This window comes from Tyto alba, unplaced genomic scaffold (genome assembly GCF_018691265.1).
Source record: "Tyto alba isolate M040663 unplaced genomic scaffold, T.alba_DEE_v4.0 Super-Scaffold_39, whole genome shotgun sequence".
Classification (NCBI taxonomy): Eukaryota; Metazoa; Chordata; class Aves; order Strigiformes; family Tytonidae; genus Tyto; species Tyto alba.
This window is the reverse complement of record NW_024881314.1, coordinates 3528328-3548697: the sequence shown is the minus strand read 5'-3', so window position 1 is coordinate 3548697 and position 20370 is coordinate 3528328. Positions and strand designations below refer to the sequence as shown.

The window sequence follows — 20370 nt, the reverse complement described above, 5'->3', positions numbered from 1 at the left end:
CTCTTAACTGATTTATAAGAAAAGGCCTTCACCATTAGTAATTAGCTGGGTTCTGACTCCATTACTGCTCCCCTGTGATAGGGAGTGGACGTTTAATTATAGATAGACTGAGGGTCATCAGCCTAGGATTTTCCAGAATTTATGTAAGTGGGACTGAGATTTCTAAATGACTTTAGAAGCCAAATATCCAACCATGGTTTAAACATCAATAACATCAGATAAAGGGTTCTTTTATACTTTTTAAAAAAATTCCTAAAGCTAGTAAGACTATTTATGTTTTCAAGATTCTAGCTTCACCTGAAACTGTTGTTTTAAACAACTGTTAATTTTTACCACTGTTTCAATATTATGCAATGTAACTGATACCTTTTTTTTCTAAAAAAAAAAAAAAAAGAGAATTGTACACCATTGAGCAATAGTAATGATTTTTGGTCATTAAGTAGCTTTGAAGTAAATTGTGCTTTTAATTTGATTTATGATACAAGGTAGTTCACTGGTTTGATCCAGTCTGGCAAGCTTTGTGCTTATGTTTGTATTTCCATGTAGAATATATAGTTATAATTTCAACATACTAGAAAGTGATAAATGTCTGTTGTACACTTACAATAAATTGTCATGAGTCCTATGTGGTTCCTGCTGAAACATAACAGCCTTCTCTGTGATTAAAAGCAGAAATAAGCTACACAGTGAGCGACCTATTGTAGAACTTTTCAAAAGGATCATTTAACATTAAGCTCAAACTACTTGTAAGAGACTACAACTACCATTAAAAAACTGAGCATACTTTTATATTTTTTTTTTGAAGGCTGCACATGAATATTTTAATAGTACGACTGATATAATTTGTTCTTATACTTCCTATTTTTACAGAGAGATTGAGGCAGCTATTATTAAATATTTAATTCTTTGTACTAATCAGCAATTTAATTCTCTCATGTAGAGATAGACAAATTCACACCAGCAACTGAAGAGCGTATTTCGTTGGTATGATGTGCACTGTGTTTTTGTTCCTAACATGTTTAAGCGGGATCCTTGAATGACATTTGATTTACAGGCCAAAATATTCATAACTACTTCTAGCACATAGACAGATCAGCTGGCAGGAACCTATCTGTTTGGCAATCCAGTGTAAATGCTGTGTGGATACATCTCTGGGATCGGGATGTTCAGGCCAGTAGCTGAGATACTAAACACAGTTTAATATTAACTTGTCTTCCACAGCAAAACACTGTGAAGATGGAGTAAGTAAAGTTAGCCCTCACTGCTGCTTTTCCCTGAAATGATTTGTATTTTGCACAAAAATAGTTGCCCCAGGAACACTGAGATTTTTATAAGCAAATTTTCCCAGTTCTACTTACCCATGCAGCAAGATAACAACTGATCACATCAGTTGGCCCTGCTTCCTGTCTGGCTGTGCAGTATTTGAATACTTGAAAGAATCAGCGTTAGGAGCCAATGTTCATACGCTGAATTTATTATTTAGTCTCCTGAAGCAAGAAGACGGAGAAAAAAAATCTGTGACCTGATAAGTCTTTGAAGTAGCGAGGTGTTTGTGAATCACAACTTTTCAGACATGAAAGGTTTGCTTAGAAGGTCTGAAAAATAATGTATTGCAACTAGAGGTGTTCCAAAGGCTGGTACGAGTGAGTGAAACCTGCTTTTTTTTTTTTTTTTTCCAAGATGTTTGAAAGGATGCCTTAAGCTGTGCTCATGTTACTTGTGGCAACCTGCTAAGACAGTTACAGAGATAAGAGAACATGGTAAAATGAGATGAATAAAAAAAAAGACTACTGAATGTGCTTCACTTAAATGAACATATTTTTACAATTCAAATTGGGAATTTGTTCTGTATTCCGGATTAGGATATCAGTGTATTCTATAACAGTGTATCTATAGTGATTTTCTTGGGATGGTTAGTGCACATCAGTACTCATCACATCCAGGCTGTGGCTTTGTCATTTCTTGAATCCTTACTTCTTTTTTGGACAGAAGTGAAGCAATTGCCAAATCAATGCAGGTAGGCTTCAACCTCTCAGGCCACTCAGCTTTGCATTGGTAAGCAGACCCAGACACTGGACCTATTCCCTCAGAAATTTCTTCTGGAGTACTGGTTCCAACTTCATTGGTTCTGCTCTGCCTCATGTTCTTTTTCACCATATACCAGCAAATTCAGTTTTTCAAAGTATTTTGTGATGAGCATGACATACCCAAACCTGATGGCAATGTGCAGATATGAATCAATGAACAACAACATACAAAAAAGTTGGCTTAGAAATTTCAACCCTTTTTGACTGCCAAAAAGCAGATTTGCAAAGCTGGACAAAAGTGCAAACCTCTCACCATGTCACCTGGCCAATATGCTGATATGCTGCCCTTGAAAAGCCTACCTGGAAAGAGTCACGTCACTAAATCCATTCAGCCTTCCATATTCTAACAACTAACAAAACTCCTGCCCATCTTCTGTCATTTGGACTGACTTGGACAAATTGATTTCATAATGATTACAAAATTCCCATGGCAAATCTGGGTATCTGAACCGGTGACTCAGAGGTGAAAAGTTCAGCAAGTTTAGCTATTGGCTGGCAAGTCAGCCACCCAGGAGTCTTACTGTTCTGCAAGAATATACCACTACTTTAAAACAGATTAAAAGTAGTCATATCTTCAAACATACACTACATGACAATTATTTTAAATTTGGAATTTGAAGGTAATAAATAAACTTTGTAATTGACTCATGAGATTCTACTGTGGATTAAATACTCCGTCACTGATTTTTGCACTGCTTCTATGCAAATGTTGGTTTCAGGAGCTATGTGCAGCCTGAGTAGGTAACCAGTGTAGCTGTCACAGCTATCACTGAATGAGCCCTGACACCGAATCATTTCTGCTGAAGATTACCTGAGAAATCAAAGAAACCAGCCAATTTGCTATTGTAAATTTAAGAAATTCTTGTTTGATGTGTATGTGCATGTGAATCAAGCCTAGAAGTGCTGAAGAGTTTATTCATTTGAGATAAAAGCACTTTAGACGCTATACACATAGGAAGGCCCATGACAGATTCTAGGAAAGAGAAATAAATGAATTGAAGAGGTCAGATGATTTATTTGGGATCATACACACACAGAGAAAATCATTTAATTGACTCAGGAAGAGACTGAAGAGTTGAAAGGACTGGGAGACTTCTCAAATTCTTTTGGATTAATTGTTGGTTTTCTTGACATGGCTACAAAACAAAGTGTAACCTGTGTCTTTTGTGTAGAAACACCAGGCATTCACTTTTACATTTTTCTGTTCCACAATACCCCCTCATATTGTCTGTCCTTGGGATAGGACAACCCATGAAATATGAGCAATATTGAGTACATTTGTAGTATTACATATCTGGGGCTTTGAGCAACCTGGTCTAGTGGAAGGTGTCCTGGCCCATGGCAGGGCAGTTAGAACTAGATGACCTTTAAAGTCCCTTCCAACCCAAACCATTCTATGATTCTATCATGTTAATTGTTTTAAAGTGAACTCAAAATCATGCTTTTATCTACAAGGATATACTTGAACAAATTTTACTTAGAAATACTCAGAAACTGTGGATAAAACTGGCTCAGCAAGTATTCAGCCTGCACCTTCAATTTCAGGCTCATTCTATCCGCTGAAATTTCTGGCACCTACCATGGAGCTACAAAAACATTGCTCAGACTCAAAAGCTACTTCTGATTTACTAACCTTTAATTTCAGAGTAGCAAATATTTTTCACTAAGCTTTGAGTGGAAGCATTTTGTCCCCCAAATATTGATCATAATGAAGATATAAAAACAGATATAGCTGATATCCAGCTAGCAGCAGTTGAAAGAAAGAGACACATTCCAAACAACCCTGTTATCTCTCACTGCTTCTGCACCCTCATTTTTCTGGTCCAGGCTCTCCTGCCATGCTGAAGCACCAGGTCCATCCCCAGCGTAACAAGGACTTGAACCAACCTCATTAAATTTTATGGTGTCTCCCATTTCTGCCTTGGTGCTCCCTCAGGCTCTGCTGGGACCTCTTGGGGTTTCTGATGTGCATGCATGACTGAGCGTATAAATAAATATTTATCTATGTACGCGTGTATTTTTGGGTGGAAGTGCTGGGAGTAGTGCCGACTGCTGGGTGTAGCGATGATTGCAGTGTCTGGTGCGGTGGGACAGCCGCTGTTGACCGCGAAGTGACATTAATCACTTCGGACAGTAATTAATGAGCACAGCTTGTGATTGTAACGCACCGTTTATACTACCTCAAGCCCACTTTTTTTTTTTTTTTTTTTTTTTATCGTAGCCTCTGGGCACGAACAACCCGCCGAAGTCAGCCGCCCCCACACACCCCGCTCAGGGCTCCCCTCAGGGCTGCGCCATGGCCACCGCCCGCCTCAGGCTTCCCGCCCCGGGGGCGTCGCCGGGGCAACCAGCGGAAACGGAAACGCGCGGGCCGGCGGGAGCGGGGGCGGTGTCGGTTTGAACCGTTCGGCCGGGCCGGCCCTGCGCCGGGCCGCGCCGCTTTGCCCCCGCTGAGGGGGCCCGGCACCCCCCGGCCCGGCCCGCGCCCCCGCCCCGGCGCCGGGCTGCGGAGAGCGAGGTGAAGGTGAGGGGCGGTGCGGGGGAGTAGGGGCCGGGGTGCGGAGCGTGGGGCCAGGTCCGTGGCCGTGGTAATCCCGGGAATTTCAACTCGGGGTCGTTCGCTGTGGTAAATCGCCGCGATTCGGCTCCCGGTGGACGCGGGGCTCCCGGCAAGCGGGGGGATAAAGCACCCGCGGAGGGGAAGGTGGGAACCCAGGTGGGGAAGACGGGGTTTGTCCGCAGGGCACGGCCCCAGCCGCTTCAGCAGGCTGGCTGGTGTGTTCCGCCGAAATTGGCAAAAACATGTGCTGCTTACAGGCTTAAATGTACAAAAAGATGCGTACTCCAGCTGGGAGATAAATGACAGATCGCTTTGGGTAAAGTTTGGCTGTCTTTTCAGTACTCCTTCGTTAAAACCCAATTCTGACAACATTTATTGGTTCTATTACTTTTAACTCCCAGGTCTGTTTGCTGTTTTTCCTCTTTTTTTTTTTTTTCCCCCTATTCTTCAAAAAACCCCAAGCAACAAAACAACATGCTAAGGGAGAAAAATTTATGAATGGGACTATGACACAAATGCCTCTAGGTGTTTGCTACAAGTGGTGTGTAATTTAATACGTTGTTGCATGTTCGCTCATTTCCAAACATAAACAGACAAATTCTTGTAGATTACACTGAATATCTGTTGTTTGCAAAGAATCGCTCTTGTGTTTATTTGAACAAAATAAAACAATCAGGTTTATTTTCCATACAGTTCCAAAACATGTCTTTGCATGGTTTAAGATGAACAGGGACTAATGTGCAGGGGTATTTGATCTTTTCTACTTCAGTGGGAATAATATTGCAGGTTACCTTGTGTTCTTTCAGAATGAATGGTGAAGAGGAAATATGGGAAAAACTAGATGCAGAATTTGATCACTGTGTTGTGGATATGAAGCCTCATGTTCTAAAACTACAGCATAGGTCAGGTAAATATGGTAAAATGTGCATATAGAGAAATGCTAATAACAAAATTCTAGGTTACTGATAATTATTATGTGTACTTGTGTCACTTCATTTACCCACTTAATGTTTGATGTTACAAGGCACTCTTTTGAGGGGCGGTTGTGCGACCTCTGAAGTTGTTTTTTTTTGGGTACCAATTGTTATTGTTTGACCTTATCTGTTTTGGTGATGTAAATGTGTTTTTGCATAAATACATTAATGTCTCTAATTTAAAAAATTTAGAAGCTTTTAGTTTCTATACAATCAAAAGGCGTTGGTTTTGACATTTGCACTTATAAAACTGCAAATAGTTTTTAGTAATAATGTTTTTAAAATTTGGTTTAGGAATATATAATAATATAAAAATAAATTAATGATGTTTTATAAATCCGATCATTAGAACAAACTGATTATTATTAAAGACAGGAACTCTACAAATTAAGACCTTGCTTTGTAAATCTTTACTCAAATGAATAATTTAATCATCCGGTAGCAAAGCTTGTATAAATAGAGATACTTAAAATGTATGAAGATTTATTGTGTCTTTAAAATACTAACGCTCATGCAAGCTGTATGTTGTAGTTAATGGCAGCTCTTGCAGTGAGTTCAGAATTCCTGATGACTTAGGTGTTCTGTACTTATTAGAGATTGATTCTGAACATGTTGTTTCCAGAAGTCATGTAAACTTCTGATAAACATGAATTTATAGAAAAAAATTCTGGATGATGTAAATTTAAACTAGTGTTAAAGACTTATATTTAATCTAGATATTCAACCATTTTTTTCCTTTGGTTTGGTCGTTTTGTGGGGTTTTTTTGTTTGTTTTGCTTTAAACTTTTGAATAGAAGGGAAACATTTACAAAGCTGGTGATCAGTAATGGCTTCCATTTTTTCTGTGTGTTTGATTTGCTTTAAAAATGGAGAGTGATTATGTTTATCTATATTTTTAGAACGACAAAGATGTGCACTGTGGATTAAAAAACTATGTGAACCCTCAGGAGCAGGCACAGGAATAGCAGGAAGGAAGAATCGGAATGCATATGCAAAACTTCTGCTCCACATGCTAAAGCGAGGTGTGCTGGAAGGTCCTTTCACACATAAACCAGAACCAGGAATACTTAAAACTTTACCTTCATACATGGTGGGTGTAACTTCTTTGAGACAAACTTGCTGAAATATATGATGAAAATACTTTCAAGTCTTTGATTTGGCATAAATGTGAAAAACAATTCTGAGTGAATTGAGTGGAACTGCATGTGGCAAGTTCAGGCTTCTATGTTGCGCGTCTTGTAACTAGTGTTGGAAAAATCTTTCAAAGTGCAAAACCTTTTATGAGACCTATTTGATCTTTAAAATTCAGGTTCTAAGAAGGCTTATAAAAATAGGTGTTCTGAAGGAATAGAAAGATAATTTTTGTCTAATTCTTTGAAAAGATGTAATAAAAGGCATGAGGCTATATTTTGTCCTAATCAGCAGATAGTTATTGTGAAAGTAAAAATGTACTTAAATGAGGTGATGTTAGTAGCCTGAGGTGACTACAGTACTCTATCTTTTTATGAAAGAAAACTGTATTTTACACAAATACTGTTAAGCTTGTAGTTTGTTTTCTGAAAACCTGAATATACCCTGTCAATTATTGGCATCACCTTTAGTGAGATAACAGTCCTAATTTATGCTAAAATTACCTATACAGAAAGAAGTACTGGACAACATTTACGCTGTTGCCTGCTGTACTAATTTCCATTGGTTGGGAAGGTAATATATTCGCACGCCTCACTGACTTGATTGGATAAAGAATGTTTATACTGTGAATATCCCACACGAAATGACATTAATGATGTAAAGAATATCTTTGTGTAAATATATTCTGCAATTGATTTTGTATTTATTTTAATTATAGTCAATTTATTTTGATGAGCCAAATTCAACAAGAGTTCAGAGTAGTAGCCCGGACTGCTTACCTGACTGGGTAATGGGAGAACTAGGAAACAGTGGATCTAAGCATGAGGAATCGTGGAAGACATCTTCTAAAGAGGAATCAACTTCAGCAACACCACTTACATATGGGTAGGATTTCTGTATTTGCTTTATTTGGTATTTGATTACATATTTAATAGATGTTTGATTTGATAAGCTCCGTATGTTTCAATTTGTATGTATGAATTTCTTACGTTCTCTCATGGATTCATCTTGAATATAGTGTTTGTACTTTATATACGGAAACTCAGATAATAGCTTCTAACTTAATAAAGACTCCTATTTATTATGTTCCTCCATTATGTTGTCTTCTCTGGCTTCTGTAAGTCTTCTTCCATGTCCCATAGCTCTATGCTCTTTCCCTACCTCCTCTTCCCCTTTCAGATACAGACACTTTCCATGGAAAATCAGTAGGTCAGACTGATAGTTTGAGAAATTTAGCAACAACTAAAGAGAGGGCTTTATAGTGATTTGCACTGGTGGTTACCATGGGGTACTTATGACTTGCACAAAGAGGCTGTTTGTTAACATAGAATTAATCACAGTCCACATTTTTTGCACCACTCTTCACATTAATATTCTCTGTAGGCTTGGTAACATACTCTGTAGTCTTCAAAAGTAGGTAAAAGTTATTGTTCTGGCATTCTAAATATCTGTCAAATAAGCTGGTGCTCTGATTATGTTTTTCAGAACTCAGATGTTATGGTGGCAAAGCACAGTGGTCACAAGTCAAGAGACAGAAGTCAAACAAAATAACTGTGAGAGGGAAGCACAGACAAGTGTGGACAGGCAGTAAGGAAGAAGTGATGTGGTAAAAGATTGTATAGATGCAGAAGATTCTTAGGCCAGATTTTTCTTAAAATAGATCAAAGCAGTTGCTGTCCCCTTGGAGTTCTTGTACAGTCCTGTTTTCTGCATGCTGATATATGGAAGCTGGAAAGTGGTATTAACTAATGAAACTGAGGTGGATTAATCTTCACTATTTCTATACAGTTCACAATAAAAGGAACGTACAGTAGGCAAGTGACAAAAAATGTGGGGAGAGTAGATGTATAATATTTAAAAAAACCCAATTTGTAGTCTAAGGTCATGATACTGAAAGGAGTTTTTACATCAAGTAGTTTTCAATGGCTTTTTTTCTATAGAGAATAGAAATATAAACAAGCATACAGATGATAGACTTAAAGGATGTTCTCTCACTGTTGCTCACAGGTTTTTTAGAGGGAACAGAATAGTGACTCCCTGCAGATCAGCAAGTTTGCTGTTCTGTGACAAAGGAAGGAAAGTTAGATGCATACAAAGAGAGAGGGATTTGATCCATCTTTTTGTGAGCATGTTAGTTCTTATTAAACACTCACCTGTTTGTCTTGTGTTTCATTGTGGCTTTTTTATGAAATAGCAAGATTTCTTTATATTTCCTGTAAGGTTCATGAATCTTGGATTAGAGAAGGCCAGATTAGACCAGCTATACTTGTTAAAATTTATGAGGCTAAAAATCAGAGCTGCTGCCTGTGGGATACTCTGCCATGTTGTTTTGTTCTCCTATGTGGGGAGGATGGTTTGCAATGACTCCATCGTTGTATGAACAATCTCTCTGAGTTTGATTTGAAATGTTTTGATATGTATCATGCTGTTTACTACAAATACATGTGCTTTGTTGGTGAGTAGCACCCCCTATGCTTAGATCCTACATGTTTGTCATTAGGATAACACAAAAAATTTCAGTATGGCTCATTTGCAGCTGTATATCAGAATCCTGTATATCTGTAGCTGCACCTTATTTGGCAATCCATTGGACAGTCTTCGTAGGTTTACAGGAAACAATAAGCTTAAGCTGCATCCGTAGTTCCAATCAGTTGGGTATTGAGCTGTTTACAGAGCAAGTGAAGGGATGAAATGTATCAGGTTGTTAAGGTTTGTTTTCCTCTTGGCTTAGAAAAATGTCCCTGCAGTATTGAAGGTGTGCCAAGCTGGTCAGTTGGATACTGTTGAAAATCACAGGCTTTTTTTCTGTCCCATTTTGTGGGAATCTTAGATAAATTTTAGTTTTATCTGCATTCTGTTCTTAAGTATTTACTGTATTTCTAGTTTTTCTTATGCAGTGAAACTTTGCACTGATTATCAAGATCTATGTTCCATTTTTTTTATGTGGTTACATTTCAGTCACGGATGGAATTGCCTCCTGTTTGCTCATTTTTGAAGTTTAGTTAATGTTTAAACTCTTGGAAACACTCGGTGAAAAAAACACTCTTAGAGGTAGAGCATGAATATTATTCAAAGCTCAGTAGACTCTGTACAAGAGGAAGTAAGTGTTTGCTCTACTTCTAGATGAAACTTCTGGTTTGATTTCATTGCACTATAAATATGCTCACAGACTTTGTTTTGAAAGTCTAATGCATTATGTGTTCACTTACATTTTTTGTAAGTGGTTATCATTAGCTGTTATTTTTATTTTCTAGGCATGCTGATGTTTATGCTATATATCTCAGTGCCAAATCTTGCATTTTTTTAATTTTTTCAGCTGTGATTTGGATAGATGACAGATAGGCACTCTTGCAGGTTACATCATGCTGATATTGAGTATTGTGAAACTTTTCCTCTTATGTATCCATTAACTGTGTAATTCTAACAGTCATTTAAAAAGTTGCTCTTAGGACTCATGAATCTCTTCTGAGTCCTACAATGTTATTACTAAGGGGTCTTCTGGATGCTTGTACTTAAATGCTCTGATAGGAAACTGGAGTTTCGACAGCAGACTTGAGGTTTAAGAAACAAAGGTGGAGAATGAAGAAATTGCCAGTTGTGTTACCATGTTACTGCTTTAGGCTTGGTGATACAAAGAACCATTGGGGAGAACTGTCCAAATACCCTCAATGAAAAAAAATTGCGTTTGATCTTATGAAATTAAGGTATGTTTTCATAAAGGAGGCTTTAGAAATGCTTTTTGAGACCTTAGCTGAATCTGTTAGATAGCGTTGTGCCATGTCAAGATGCCTAGCACAGATCTGATCAGATTGTTACTGGGAGTAGCACCATTGTCATAAAGTATCACTCTGGGTATTAGAAGCAATAAAACAAGATTGTCACAACTCTTCCCTGATAGGCCCAATCTAGCATATTGATATCTCTTCAAGGCCATATTTGTGACATAAAAATACACCTAAATCCTCTGAATTCCTTACTTGTACTGTCAGCTGAGGTGTTATTTGAGTGGGATGAGACAGCATACTCCTCCCTCTGCATTCAGCTGGTGTTTGTCCCAATTTGAGGGAGGCTGAGGTACAGTTCTGCCTACTCCATTCCTTATATTCTTTGCCATATTTTCTGTCTTTGCTACCTGGATTATAGTAGAGTACTGGAAATCTGACTCCTTTTCACATTCAGTATCTGAGCCTAAGATTCCTCTTGATCTGGCAAAATTCCCTAAGTAGTGGGTGGGGTAATAAAGCTTTATTTAATTTACTTTTTTCTTTTTTGTCCTGTGGGACTGTAGTGATGTCTACAGTGGTGATCAACAGATGGTTCCCAAGGCTCTGGTGAATTCTCTGGAGACCTGTATTGCATGTTATTTCATGTCAGGGATAGAGTAAGTTACTGGTTTAAAGAAATTTGTAAATGAAACTTAGGCATGGCTCTGCTAATGGGTATTCATACAAGGAATGGAGCTGTGTCTAAGGAAATCTGAATTTATGCTGGCAATTAGAAATTTTGATAGCTCTGTAGATTACATAAATTTTTCTTGGTAGTAATGAGAAATTTATGTTAAATGTGAGTCATGCAGGAAGAAAATCTGAAGGTAAATGTTTCAGCTGTTATGTTTTGTAGAAATAGCTTATTTAATTCTAATTTACATATATCTATATTAAGACGTTATCTATACTTAATGTATAGATCCTCTGCATGTATTTACAGTTTTGAATGAGCTATCAGCACAAGCAGGGAGTACTTCTGGAATTTGCAGTTTGTAGAGAGAGCCAGCAGATGGTGATCGCGTTCCATTATACTTCTCTCTCTACTCAGAACGTGTGTTAGGAAAACTGTATCCATAGGCATGCAATGTATGTAGTTGGACAAAAATTTTGCATTCCAACAGTGACTCAGTTCTTACAGATAGACTACAACACTTCTCAGGGCAAAATAGATAATGATAGTGAGAAATGTTTGAATAGTTTTTTGATGTTTATTTATCTTATGATTCTCTCCTTTAAAAGAAGCAAACAAATGGAGAAATTTTCTTCATAGATGTTTTTGTCTTGCAATACACACACTTGTATCTATGACAGTTTTGGCTTTCTATAAGAAGTTGCTTATCTGGCTAAATAAAAAGTGGATAAACAAACCTTGCTTGCAAACTAGGGTGTAATTGAATAAGACCAACCTTGCTGGTGCTAGAAATGTGCATCTTTGTTTTGGAACATGAGTTGGTTTTAGGAATGTGTAGTTGGGTTTGAACAGCAACCTGGTCTTTCTGACCCCATAGAAAAATTGTCCTGTATGTTTATAGATTATGCCTGAAAGATGTTGTTGAAGGTTAGTGTGTAGCTGTGCTGTACTGTACCAGGAGGAACCAGTGAGTTTAACGTACTTTGCTCCTACTAGGAACTTACTGATCTCCTTTATTAGCATCAAATTGTTTCCTTCTCCCATGCTAGCTCACTGTTTTGGCTGAAGCAGAAGGTCACAGGGCTGGTGACAAGACTTTGACCATTCTCTGCTTACCTGCTGTGGGAAAAAAAGAAATAATTTTGTGATTTCTGGAGCCTGACTTGTATTTGCAGAAATCTGGAAAAGGGAGTGAACGGGTAACATATGCTTGATATGAGCAAAATTGAGGTCTATCCTTAATGTTTTTTGGTTGTGTTTTTTTTTTTGTTTGTTTTTTTTTTTTTTTTTTTTTAATTTTGTTTATAGAATTGAGTAAAGCAACTTCCTTTCCAGTTCCTCTTCAAAACAGTAAATATAGAACTAAGAATATATCTAGACTTTTTTCCCCCACTTTGTCAATTTAAAAATATTATAGGTGACGGGTTGGTTTGAATGTTTGTTGGCATTCCTTAATCTCTTAATAATAGGGACAGGAGTTCTGTTTTCTCTCATTTTAAACAATTGGAACTTCACTGAATTGTTAGGTGACCTGAGTATTGTTTAGAAAATAAGCCTGATAAAAAGGCAGATTTACTGACAGGCAGAGATTTGTCTCCATTTAATGAACAATAATTTTTTTGTCAAATGAAATCTTGGTAAGAAATGCATGATTTGTAATGCTAGAAACAGTCATTGTATTATACTTCTTCTGATCTGTTTCACCTCAAAGACTTCGCTTATCTAAACTATTTACTGCTTTGTAATTGTTATTTTACATCCGTATATGTTGTTGATATTTATTGGTGCTGGAAGGGGAGGTATGCTCCCTGTTGTTATATTTCACTGTTCCCTGCTGTTTTGATGAAAGCTGGGGTGGTGTGCTTCATGGAAAGTTTGTCTGTGTTTGTCTTCCTAGAAGTGACTAGTTTACATTGTACATCCAACAGTTGTCTTTCTGTTCATAAACACTTAATTTGTCGCAGTGTCTTTTTGGCATAACTTACTGTCTAATTTGCTGCCGGATGGAAAGAATGAAAGGTATTTTAATGGTCTGACTTGATTTTAATACACTATAGCTAGTCATAGGAAGGTGAATGGACTAACAGGAGTTTTTGATTACTTTAATATGTGTGGATTTGACATTGGAGTATATGCTGAAGGATATTTCGCTACTGTGTTGAATCTTTTGCTACATCAACCTATCTAATAAACTTTTATTATTATTATTTTATTTTGTTCCGGGCTGTTCTTTTCTTTCACTGTTCTGTAGTTGAGAAATGTCTGTTGACCAGGTGCATCAGTGAAGGCGATCTTTACCTATCTGCTATTCTTAATTTCCTTTTTTTCAAGTGCTTTATTTATGACACATGCTTTTTCAGAAAATCCCTGTCTTCATTTTTTTCTCTGCTGGACGGAGTACTTGTTCATGCTGTACTTGCATCTTGTCTTGCAGGCTTTTCTTTACTGTCCCCTCATATATACCTCTGTAGTACATCAAATAAAGCTGAGATGAAATGCAACTAATACAATCCTTATGACTTGTTTCTTTGACATGTTACTCTCCACCCTGTCCTTTCAAGCCATTGCTTTTCTATTGAGCACGTATATGTAGTTCTTGCTCTTCAAGGTATATCTTCGTATAACGTACAAACCTGAACTAACCTCTTATTTTCTTTGTCTTAAAGTTTTCTCTCCTATGGTGTGGCCAGGCATCACCTTAGTTCCTTTTCTCTCTGAGTTGCTGGACTTTATCCTATGCTGTCTTATATGCTTAACAATTTTGTTTCAAAAACGTTCTCTTAGATCAGACTTCTCAGCTAACTTGAATTTATTTTAAAATCTGTTGGGAGATGTTGGGTCATGTAGTAACGGAAATGTAAAGAACACCTTTTAATATTCCGTGATATATGTGATATTTCTGGTGTTTTCATTGCTGTGGCATTTTGGGGGTGTTATTTTTTTTAATAGACTGCTTAAGGCTTTTGTTTGCCTTTAGCATGCCTTTAATAAGAAATTTTTCTGGTTTTTTTATTCTACTATTTTTGATCTTTGCATCTTGACTATTCTCTTGTATATTTCAAAAGACTTTATGATTAACATCCTTTGTGTGTGACAAGTTGTTCAAAATTAATTCTTACCTTTCTGCTTACTCTTTTTGTTAATAACAGGGAAAGATTCAAGTACAATGAGAAGCCAGCATTAAGGTCACATTCTATGAGTCCTCCTCACCAGACAGATGAAGATAACCTCACCACACCACTGTCTGTAAGATGCTTCTCCTTTTTATCATAAAACTTGCTCTAGTTTCAATCAATTGTTTTTGTATATCTCTGTCAAGCTGTTATTTCTAATTGCATGAGTCATGATCCCTGTGTTCAAGTGCAGACATTTGGGAAAGAGGGATAGGAAGGACTAAAGCTCATCAAAATCTGTTCTCTGTAAGTACAGGGGAAAATAATTTCTTGTAGGATGGTCTCAGTTCATCCTAATGGTTGACCTCTGTTTAGTGTAGTGTGTTTAATGTCTGCTGCATTGTTTTCCCTAGGCTTGGCAAACTGACTGTATTGACGTCATCTTGTATTTTGCAATAATAGATTAAAGAAAGCTGCATGGATGTCTTTGGCTCTGTTTAATGATGGTTGACCTCTGAAAGAGTGAATTTTGGACAGTTTGTTTCATCAAACTTTCCACAACTAGCATTGTGGCTGATGGAAAGACACTATACAGACTTCATGCAAAACCTTTTGAGTACAAAATATTTAATGATATTGTATGTATAATTGCAAGCATTTAAACTGAAAATGACTCCTGACAAATACATGTTATTGAGAAGTATGCAGTTTTCCTTCATGAGTGTGTTCTGCAGGCTTGCAGTGTCTAGTCTTTTTTACTGGAGAGGTCTGTCTCCTGTGGTTCCTTCACCATAGCCAGTGCATCTATAACAGCTTTCATCCCTCTATTAAATGCTGAATTTGCTGTAAGTTGTAGGTCTGCCCATGGTTATTTTCTGATTGTATCAAAGGAAATGTTTAGAAAGATTGCAGCTGGAAGTGGACTGTTGACACCCGAGCAATTCACATAGATTGTTCTTACCTCTCTTTATTGGGCACAATCAAGAACTTATGAGGACATGAAATGCAAGTGCAATAAACTGTAAACTTGCTTCTGAGGTCTGTCTTTCTGAGGAAATTTGTATTCTGCTATGCATTTGCAGTAGAGGATTAGCAAAGGGATGCTTTATCATGGTAGGCTACAAATGGTCTGTGGGCAAAAAATTGAATGTCTCTGCTCTAGTCTCTGGTTGGTATGAATGTACTTATGTGTGTGTTGATTGTATATATTCAAATGTAATTTAAAAAGGAAATGCCATCATTAAAAATAAAAACAGATGCTGGATTTACTAAATTTCTCCATACTGGTTTCCTGTTTGTTTTACTTAAATATTTCTTATGGAACAGTTATTGTAAAGAAAAGGATTTCCTTCAGTTGAAACTTCCATTTGGGACTTTAAAGTGTTTTTTGGTTTTGTTTCGTGTTTCTTTTTGTTGTTGTGGGTTTTTTTTTTTGTTATTGTTGTTTACTTTTTTGTTTCTGGCTCTGCCACAGGCTTCCAGGGCAATGTTAGACAAATCACTGTTCTTCAGCTCCACGTACTGGATTCTACTGTGATTACAGCTTTAAAAGGGCCTTTAAGTGAAATAATCTTCTCTTGCTTTGCCAAACAGTTTGATAAACGTTTGGCTGGCTGTGACAAATAGTATCTTGTTCTGTTGTCAGTGACGCACAGATGTTCTGGCATAATTCAGGCCCAGGTAGAGGAACAGGGAGTCCTTTAAGAAACATTAAGAACCGCCTCAACCAAGTGTTGATTAACTGAAGTCAAAGGTCCATTCACTGTATGCTCATAATGAATGAGCAGATTTAAAAAAAGAGGTGCTTGCATGCCAGTACACAAACCTCTTGCTAACAAAACCTAATGAGACAAAGTAATCGAAAACTTTCTATACCAGCTCCCCATTTTGATATGTTAAATCAGTAGTTACTGTTATCCTACAGGAAAAACTTTCTTCTGAAAGATAGCCTTGGGCAGCAGTAACTACAGTTCTTACTGAAGGCTGGAAATTCTTTCTGCAGAGAGGACCCCTAGCCTTGAGCTGAGTAGGAGCTACTCTGTCCTCTGTTTTTGCAGCTCTGCCCACTGTAAATATCCCTGCCTTTCTGTGGCATCCTTGAATTTTATTTTTCCTTTTTCATTTGGAGGCTGATCAGGTGATCTCTGAATTCTGGATTAGCCCCACAAAAGGTAATGTGGAGATGAATTATTTCTAGAAGGAGTATGTTGCCTGAAGAACGGAATATTTTGATTTTTATTTAGTAAACTCACCCTTTGTAAAGGAGTCTGTTGCTTTGGAAAAAGGTAAAATAAAGAACAAAACTAAAGTGAGGAGGCAGGATAATTTACCCTCTGAATTTCTTTCTCAGCACAATATCCTACTGGTAACTGAGCTATTTTATATTAAAACTGTCAGAGGTACAGTGACACTATTAGAAAGTGCAGTGTAGTCATGGCCAAGTCAATGAAAAGATTTTTATTTTCTTTTATTTTAGACTATATGTCTGCCAACTCTTCTGATATTTTGTTTGACTTTTTTATGTTCCAGGACCATCGTCATAAAAAACCCATTTCTTTGGATGACAGTGACCTTGAAGCACGTCTCAATAGTTGGAATCTTGGGGTAAAAGAGAATACATTGCTTATTTATTGACTTGAAATGTAAACTTCTTAGTAATATAGTCTGCATCTCTGAATTTAGTCAAAACTTTATGTAGGAATCAGTCTTTTGGAAATTAATTGGTAAAGCTTGGAAAGGTTAATTATGACTACATGTCATCTTGAGAAGCAAGTCTTAAAAATGCCTCATTTTTAAGCAATAATAATCTTACTGTATTTAATACAGTTACTGATAAAGCAAACAAAATACCTGCTGGTCAAAACTAGGTGTCACACTGGTAGAAATTCAGACCGTTTCTTGGTAATTTGATAACATTACTTTGAATTTATGCTTGTATAAATGAAAGAAGTTTGACTTTCTGTATTATTATTTCTTTTTAAGGAATATAGAGTTTGCAAACTGTTACTACAACTCAACATTTTTTTTTTTTGCCAGAGTTTTCATCCTTTTGGAAGTGACCAAGAGGCTTTTCAGTGTGTTAACCTCTTTCCTTCCATTTTAATAATTAGAATCTTTAGACTAGCTCTGTGTCTCTTGCTCATGGAGAGAATAGCATATCTTTGCAAGCCTGCTTTGCTGAGGGAAGAATCTACCTTTGTGGAAGCTTCTGCAGTACTTTGGCTTATGTTCTTGTGTGGCCTTGGCTTTAGAATCTGTTTGTGAATATGGTACTTTTGCTACAGTGCTGAGATTTGGCCTGACTGATGTATCAAAACTGAAGTATCTGAAAGACAATACACTGTGAGGATGGAGTAAGGAGGAGTTGTTCTTTCTTGGACAGCTAGACAACTTCAGAACTAGTGCTTATTGGATCTCAGCATGAATGTATAATATAACCCTCAATCAGAAAAAGGAGGGGTGACAAAGGAGAATAATTAGGCTGTAGCTTCAATTCTGTATTCCTGTGCAAGGTGCCCTGACTCGCCGCAGCAAACAGCAGTTGACTTCACTGGTCTTGCTGCAGTTGATGGCTACATGGCCGGTTTCACCACACCTGTAGCATTTTACTTCGGTGCAGTCTTTTTGAATCTCCCCAGAGCTTTCCATGTTTACAGTTAGGAGGACTTTAATATGTATTAAAAAAGTTTTTTAGACTCTAAACCACTTTTGTAGATGCTTCTGTAAAATCAAATCTACTTTCAAGTTATTATCTTTTCTTAGGATTTGTACATAGCCTCTATATTGTTGGAACAGTGTACTGTGAGGTAAATACAGTGAGGCGGTAAATATATTTTTATAAGAGTTGAAAAAATTGCTAGCTAAGATCAGTGCAAATCTGTGTTAATCTTCTTTGATGTTTACATCTACAAATTTAATATGTGGGGCTTGATCCATGTGCTGTTTCTGAGCAGTTAATCAAATATTTTGGACCTAGACATACTATGTAAATTTAAATTTTATTTTATTTTAAAGTTACTGTTATAAAAAGACTTTATTCCCTTGGTTATATTTTCTGTGGTATTAGTCCACGACAATTCTGTGGTCATAGTGAAGTTCCTTCTCTCTGTAGATATATTCTGCTGTATTTTTTTCTGTTGTGTTGTTTTGTCTTTTTTTTAACCCTTTCCCCTGTACTACCAAATCTTTAACGTATTTGATTAGGATAAATATCCTCATAACAATTTAATTTTATTAAGATCACTTTTATTTTAATAAAGAGGCATTTTCTGCTTATTCTCACAGTTTGAAAGCTCACTCATTTGTGTTGGGAGAGAGCAGCTGAGGTTAGGAGGGTTGAGAGCTAGCTTCTAAAGAAATACTTCAGCTTTGTTTCTTTAAAAATAATGTATTTTCATGGTGTAATTTTAATCAGTTACCGAATAATCCTTATTCTTCCTACGCTATTGTTGCTCCAGAGGGATATGGCAGCATTTGAAAATCTTGCCTATAACACTCAATGTTTTGCACTGATGGCTAAGTTCTCTTCAGTATAAACATAAATGATGAGAGAATGTTAACTTTTTTTGTGTCCTTGGTGTTTCTCTTGCGGTTTTGGTGCTAGTTAGCATTCTAAATGCAAGTTACTTGCTTTACTTCTGAGAGAGAAGGAAGTTTTGACCTTGAGACAATCCAGGAGCTGCCTGACTGCTTTCTGCAAACTGAGGGTGGAGACTAGTGCAGAGATTAGCCTGGGTGCACTGTATTGCTCCTTGGAGCTCCTTCTGTAGAGCAACATGAGAACAATTTCTAGCACTTCCGGACTTAGATAAGTATCTTTTTTAGGAGTTGTAGTTTTGTAAAGTGGGGAGAGTAGATCTCCAGAAAGCTTTCCAGTAGTAGTCAAGCCCAGTTTTCACAAGTGCTATGCAGGTGTCTGAAACAAATGTGCAAGCAGTCACCTGCAAATTTCAGATAGTTAGGCTGTATAAATATCTGGATTATATGAGCAGATAGTTGAAATACCTTGAGCGTTTAAAGCTCCTTTAAGGGGGAAACTTGCTCATGGCCATTTTACAAATTGTTCCAATTGTTGCAGACAAAGAATCTCTTTATATCCAGCATTTTAATATCAGTGTTGATCTGCCTGCTTGCTTATCTCTTTAATTTTTTTTTTTTTTTTTTTTTTTTATTTCTAATTGAAATTCCAGTTTGCAATCGTGTTGTGTTGATAATGGATGGTTATTAAACTATGATGATCCTCCACTGATATGGGAGCTCTCTTGGATAACAAATTGGCTACTGTGACACATAAATCAGTTTTTCAAGTCTTTTCCAGGGATGGTAATTAACCAAGTCACTAGTGAGAGGCTTTGATTGCCTGATAAGACTTGTTGGGAGTTACCTGACAAAGAGGATCTGAGGTTGTAAAAGAGAGGTCTGTAAGTGATTGCTGTGGAACAGTGTTTCCCTGCTATGGATCATGGCCTCCAGTGGGTTTTTAAAGGGTCAGGAAGGTTTAAGTAGTTTCATACTTAATGAAGAATATGTAATTATTGAAAAAGAGATGCTTACTAAATGATGGCAGCGCTTGAGAATGTGTAAGGTTTTAGTGTGAGATGACTACTATTATTTGTAAGAATTTACATTGGCATAGGAGCATCTGCCTATCTTTTAGTTGCTAGCCACATTTGCAGACCATTTGAGAAACTTTAATTTACAAGTGATCCCACCTCAGATATGGAAGACCCTTGACCCAAAAGACTTCACTAGCAGGGAGAAGTTAGGAAAGGAGATACAGAATGGTTTTGACTTTGAACTGCCAAATGTAAAAACAGTTGTTTTTAAAAAAGCTTTTCAGAATTTCCATGGTTTGTTTTTGTTATGGGAGTTTTGTGGTTTGTATTTTTTTTTTTTTTTTTTTTTTTGGTGGGGCGGGAGGGGAGGTGCTGGTGTTTGAGTTTTACTTATGTGTCAGGGAATAAATGGTGAATCAAGGTTGCTAGTCTGGCAAAGAATGTGTACTTCCGTATATTTTTCTTGCACTGATGATGGGGACAGAGCTGGTCCTGGGAATTTGAGACAAGTCTTCATACAAGGATTTTTCACAGTAAGAATCCTTGAAATTT

The 20370-nt window shown here is 37.1% G+C and overlaps 1 protein-coding gene across 4 annotated transcripts in view; it reads left to right on the top strand.

Annotated features, from left to right (window-relative positions):
- The first annotated feature begins 4460 nt into the window (after positions 1 to 4460).
- Positions 4461 to 20370, top strand: part of CEP112 (centrosomal protein 112) — a 173669-nt gene continuing 157759 nt past the window's right edge. For 2 of the 4 annotated variants that reach the window (XM_042802634.1, XM_042802637.1), the window contains exons 1-7: positions 4461 to 4611; positions 5454 to 5554; positions 6521 to 6711; positions 7471 to 7637; positions 8238 to 8339; positions 14300 to 14396; positions 16793 to 16867. In XM_042802634.1, the coding sequence (XP_042658568.1) occupies positions 5455 to 5554; positions 6521 to 6711; positions 7471 to 7637; positions 8238 to 8339; positions 14300 to 14396; positions 16793 to 16867 (732 nt within the window). In that variant the 5' untranslated portion in view covers positions 4461 to 4611; position 5454. Of the gene's footprint in view, positions 4612 to 5453; positions 5555 to 6520; positions 6712 to 7470; positions 7638 to 8237; positions 8340 to 14299; positions 14397 to 16792; positions 16868 to 20370 lie in introns of those variants that run through there. The other 2 variants (XM_042802635.1, XM_042802636.1) reach the window with 2 other exon arrangements.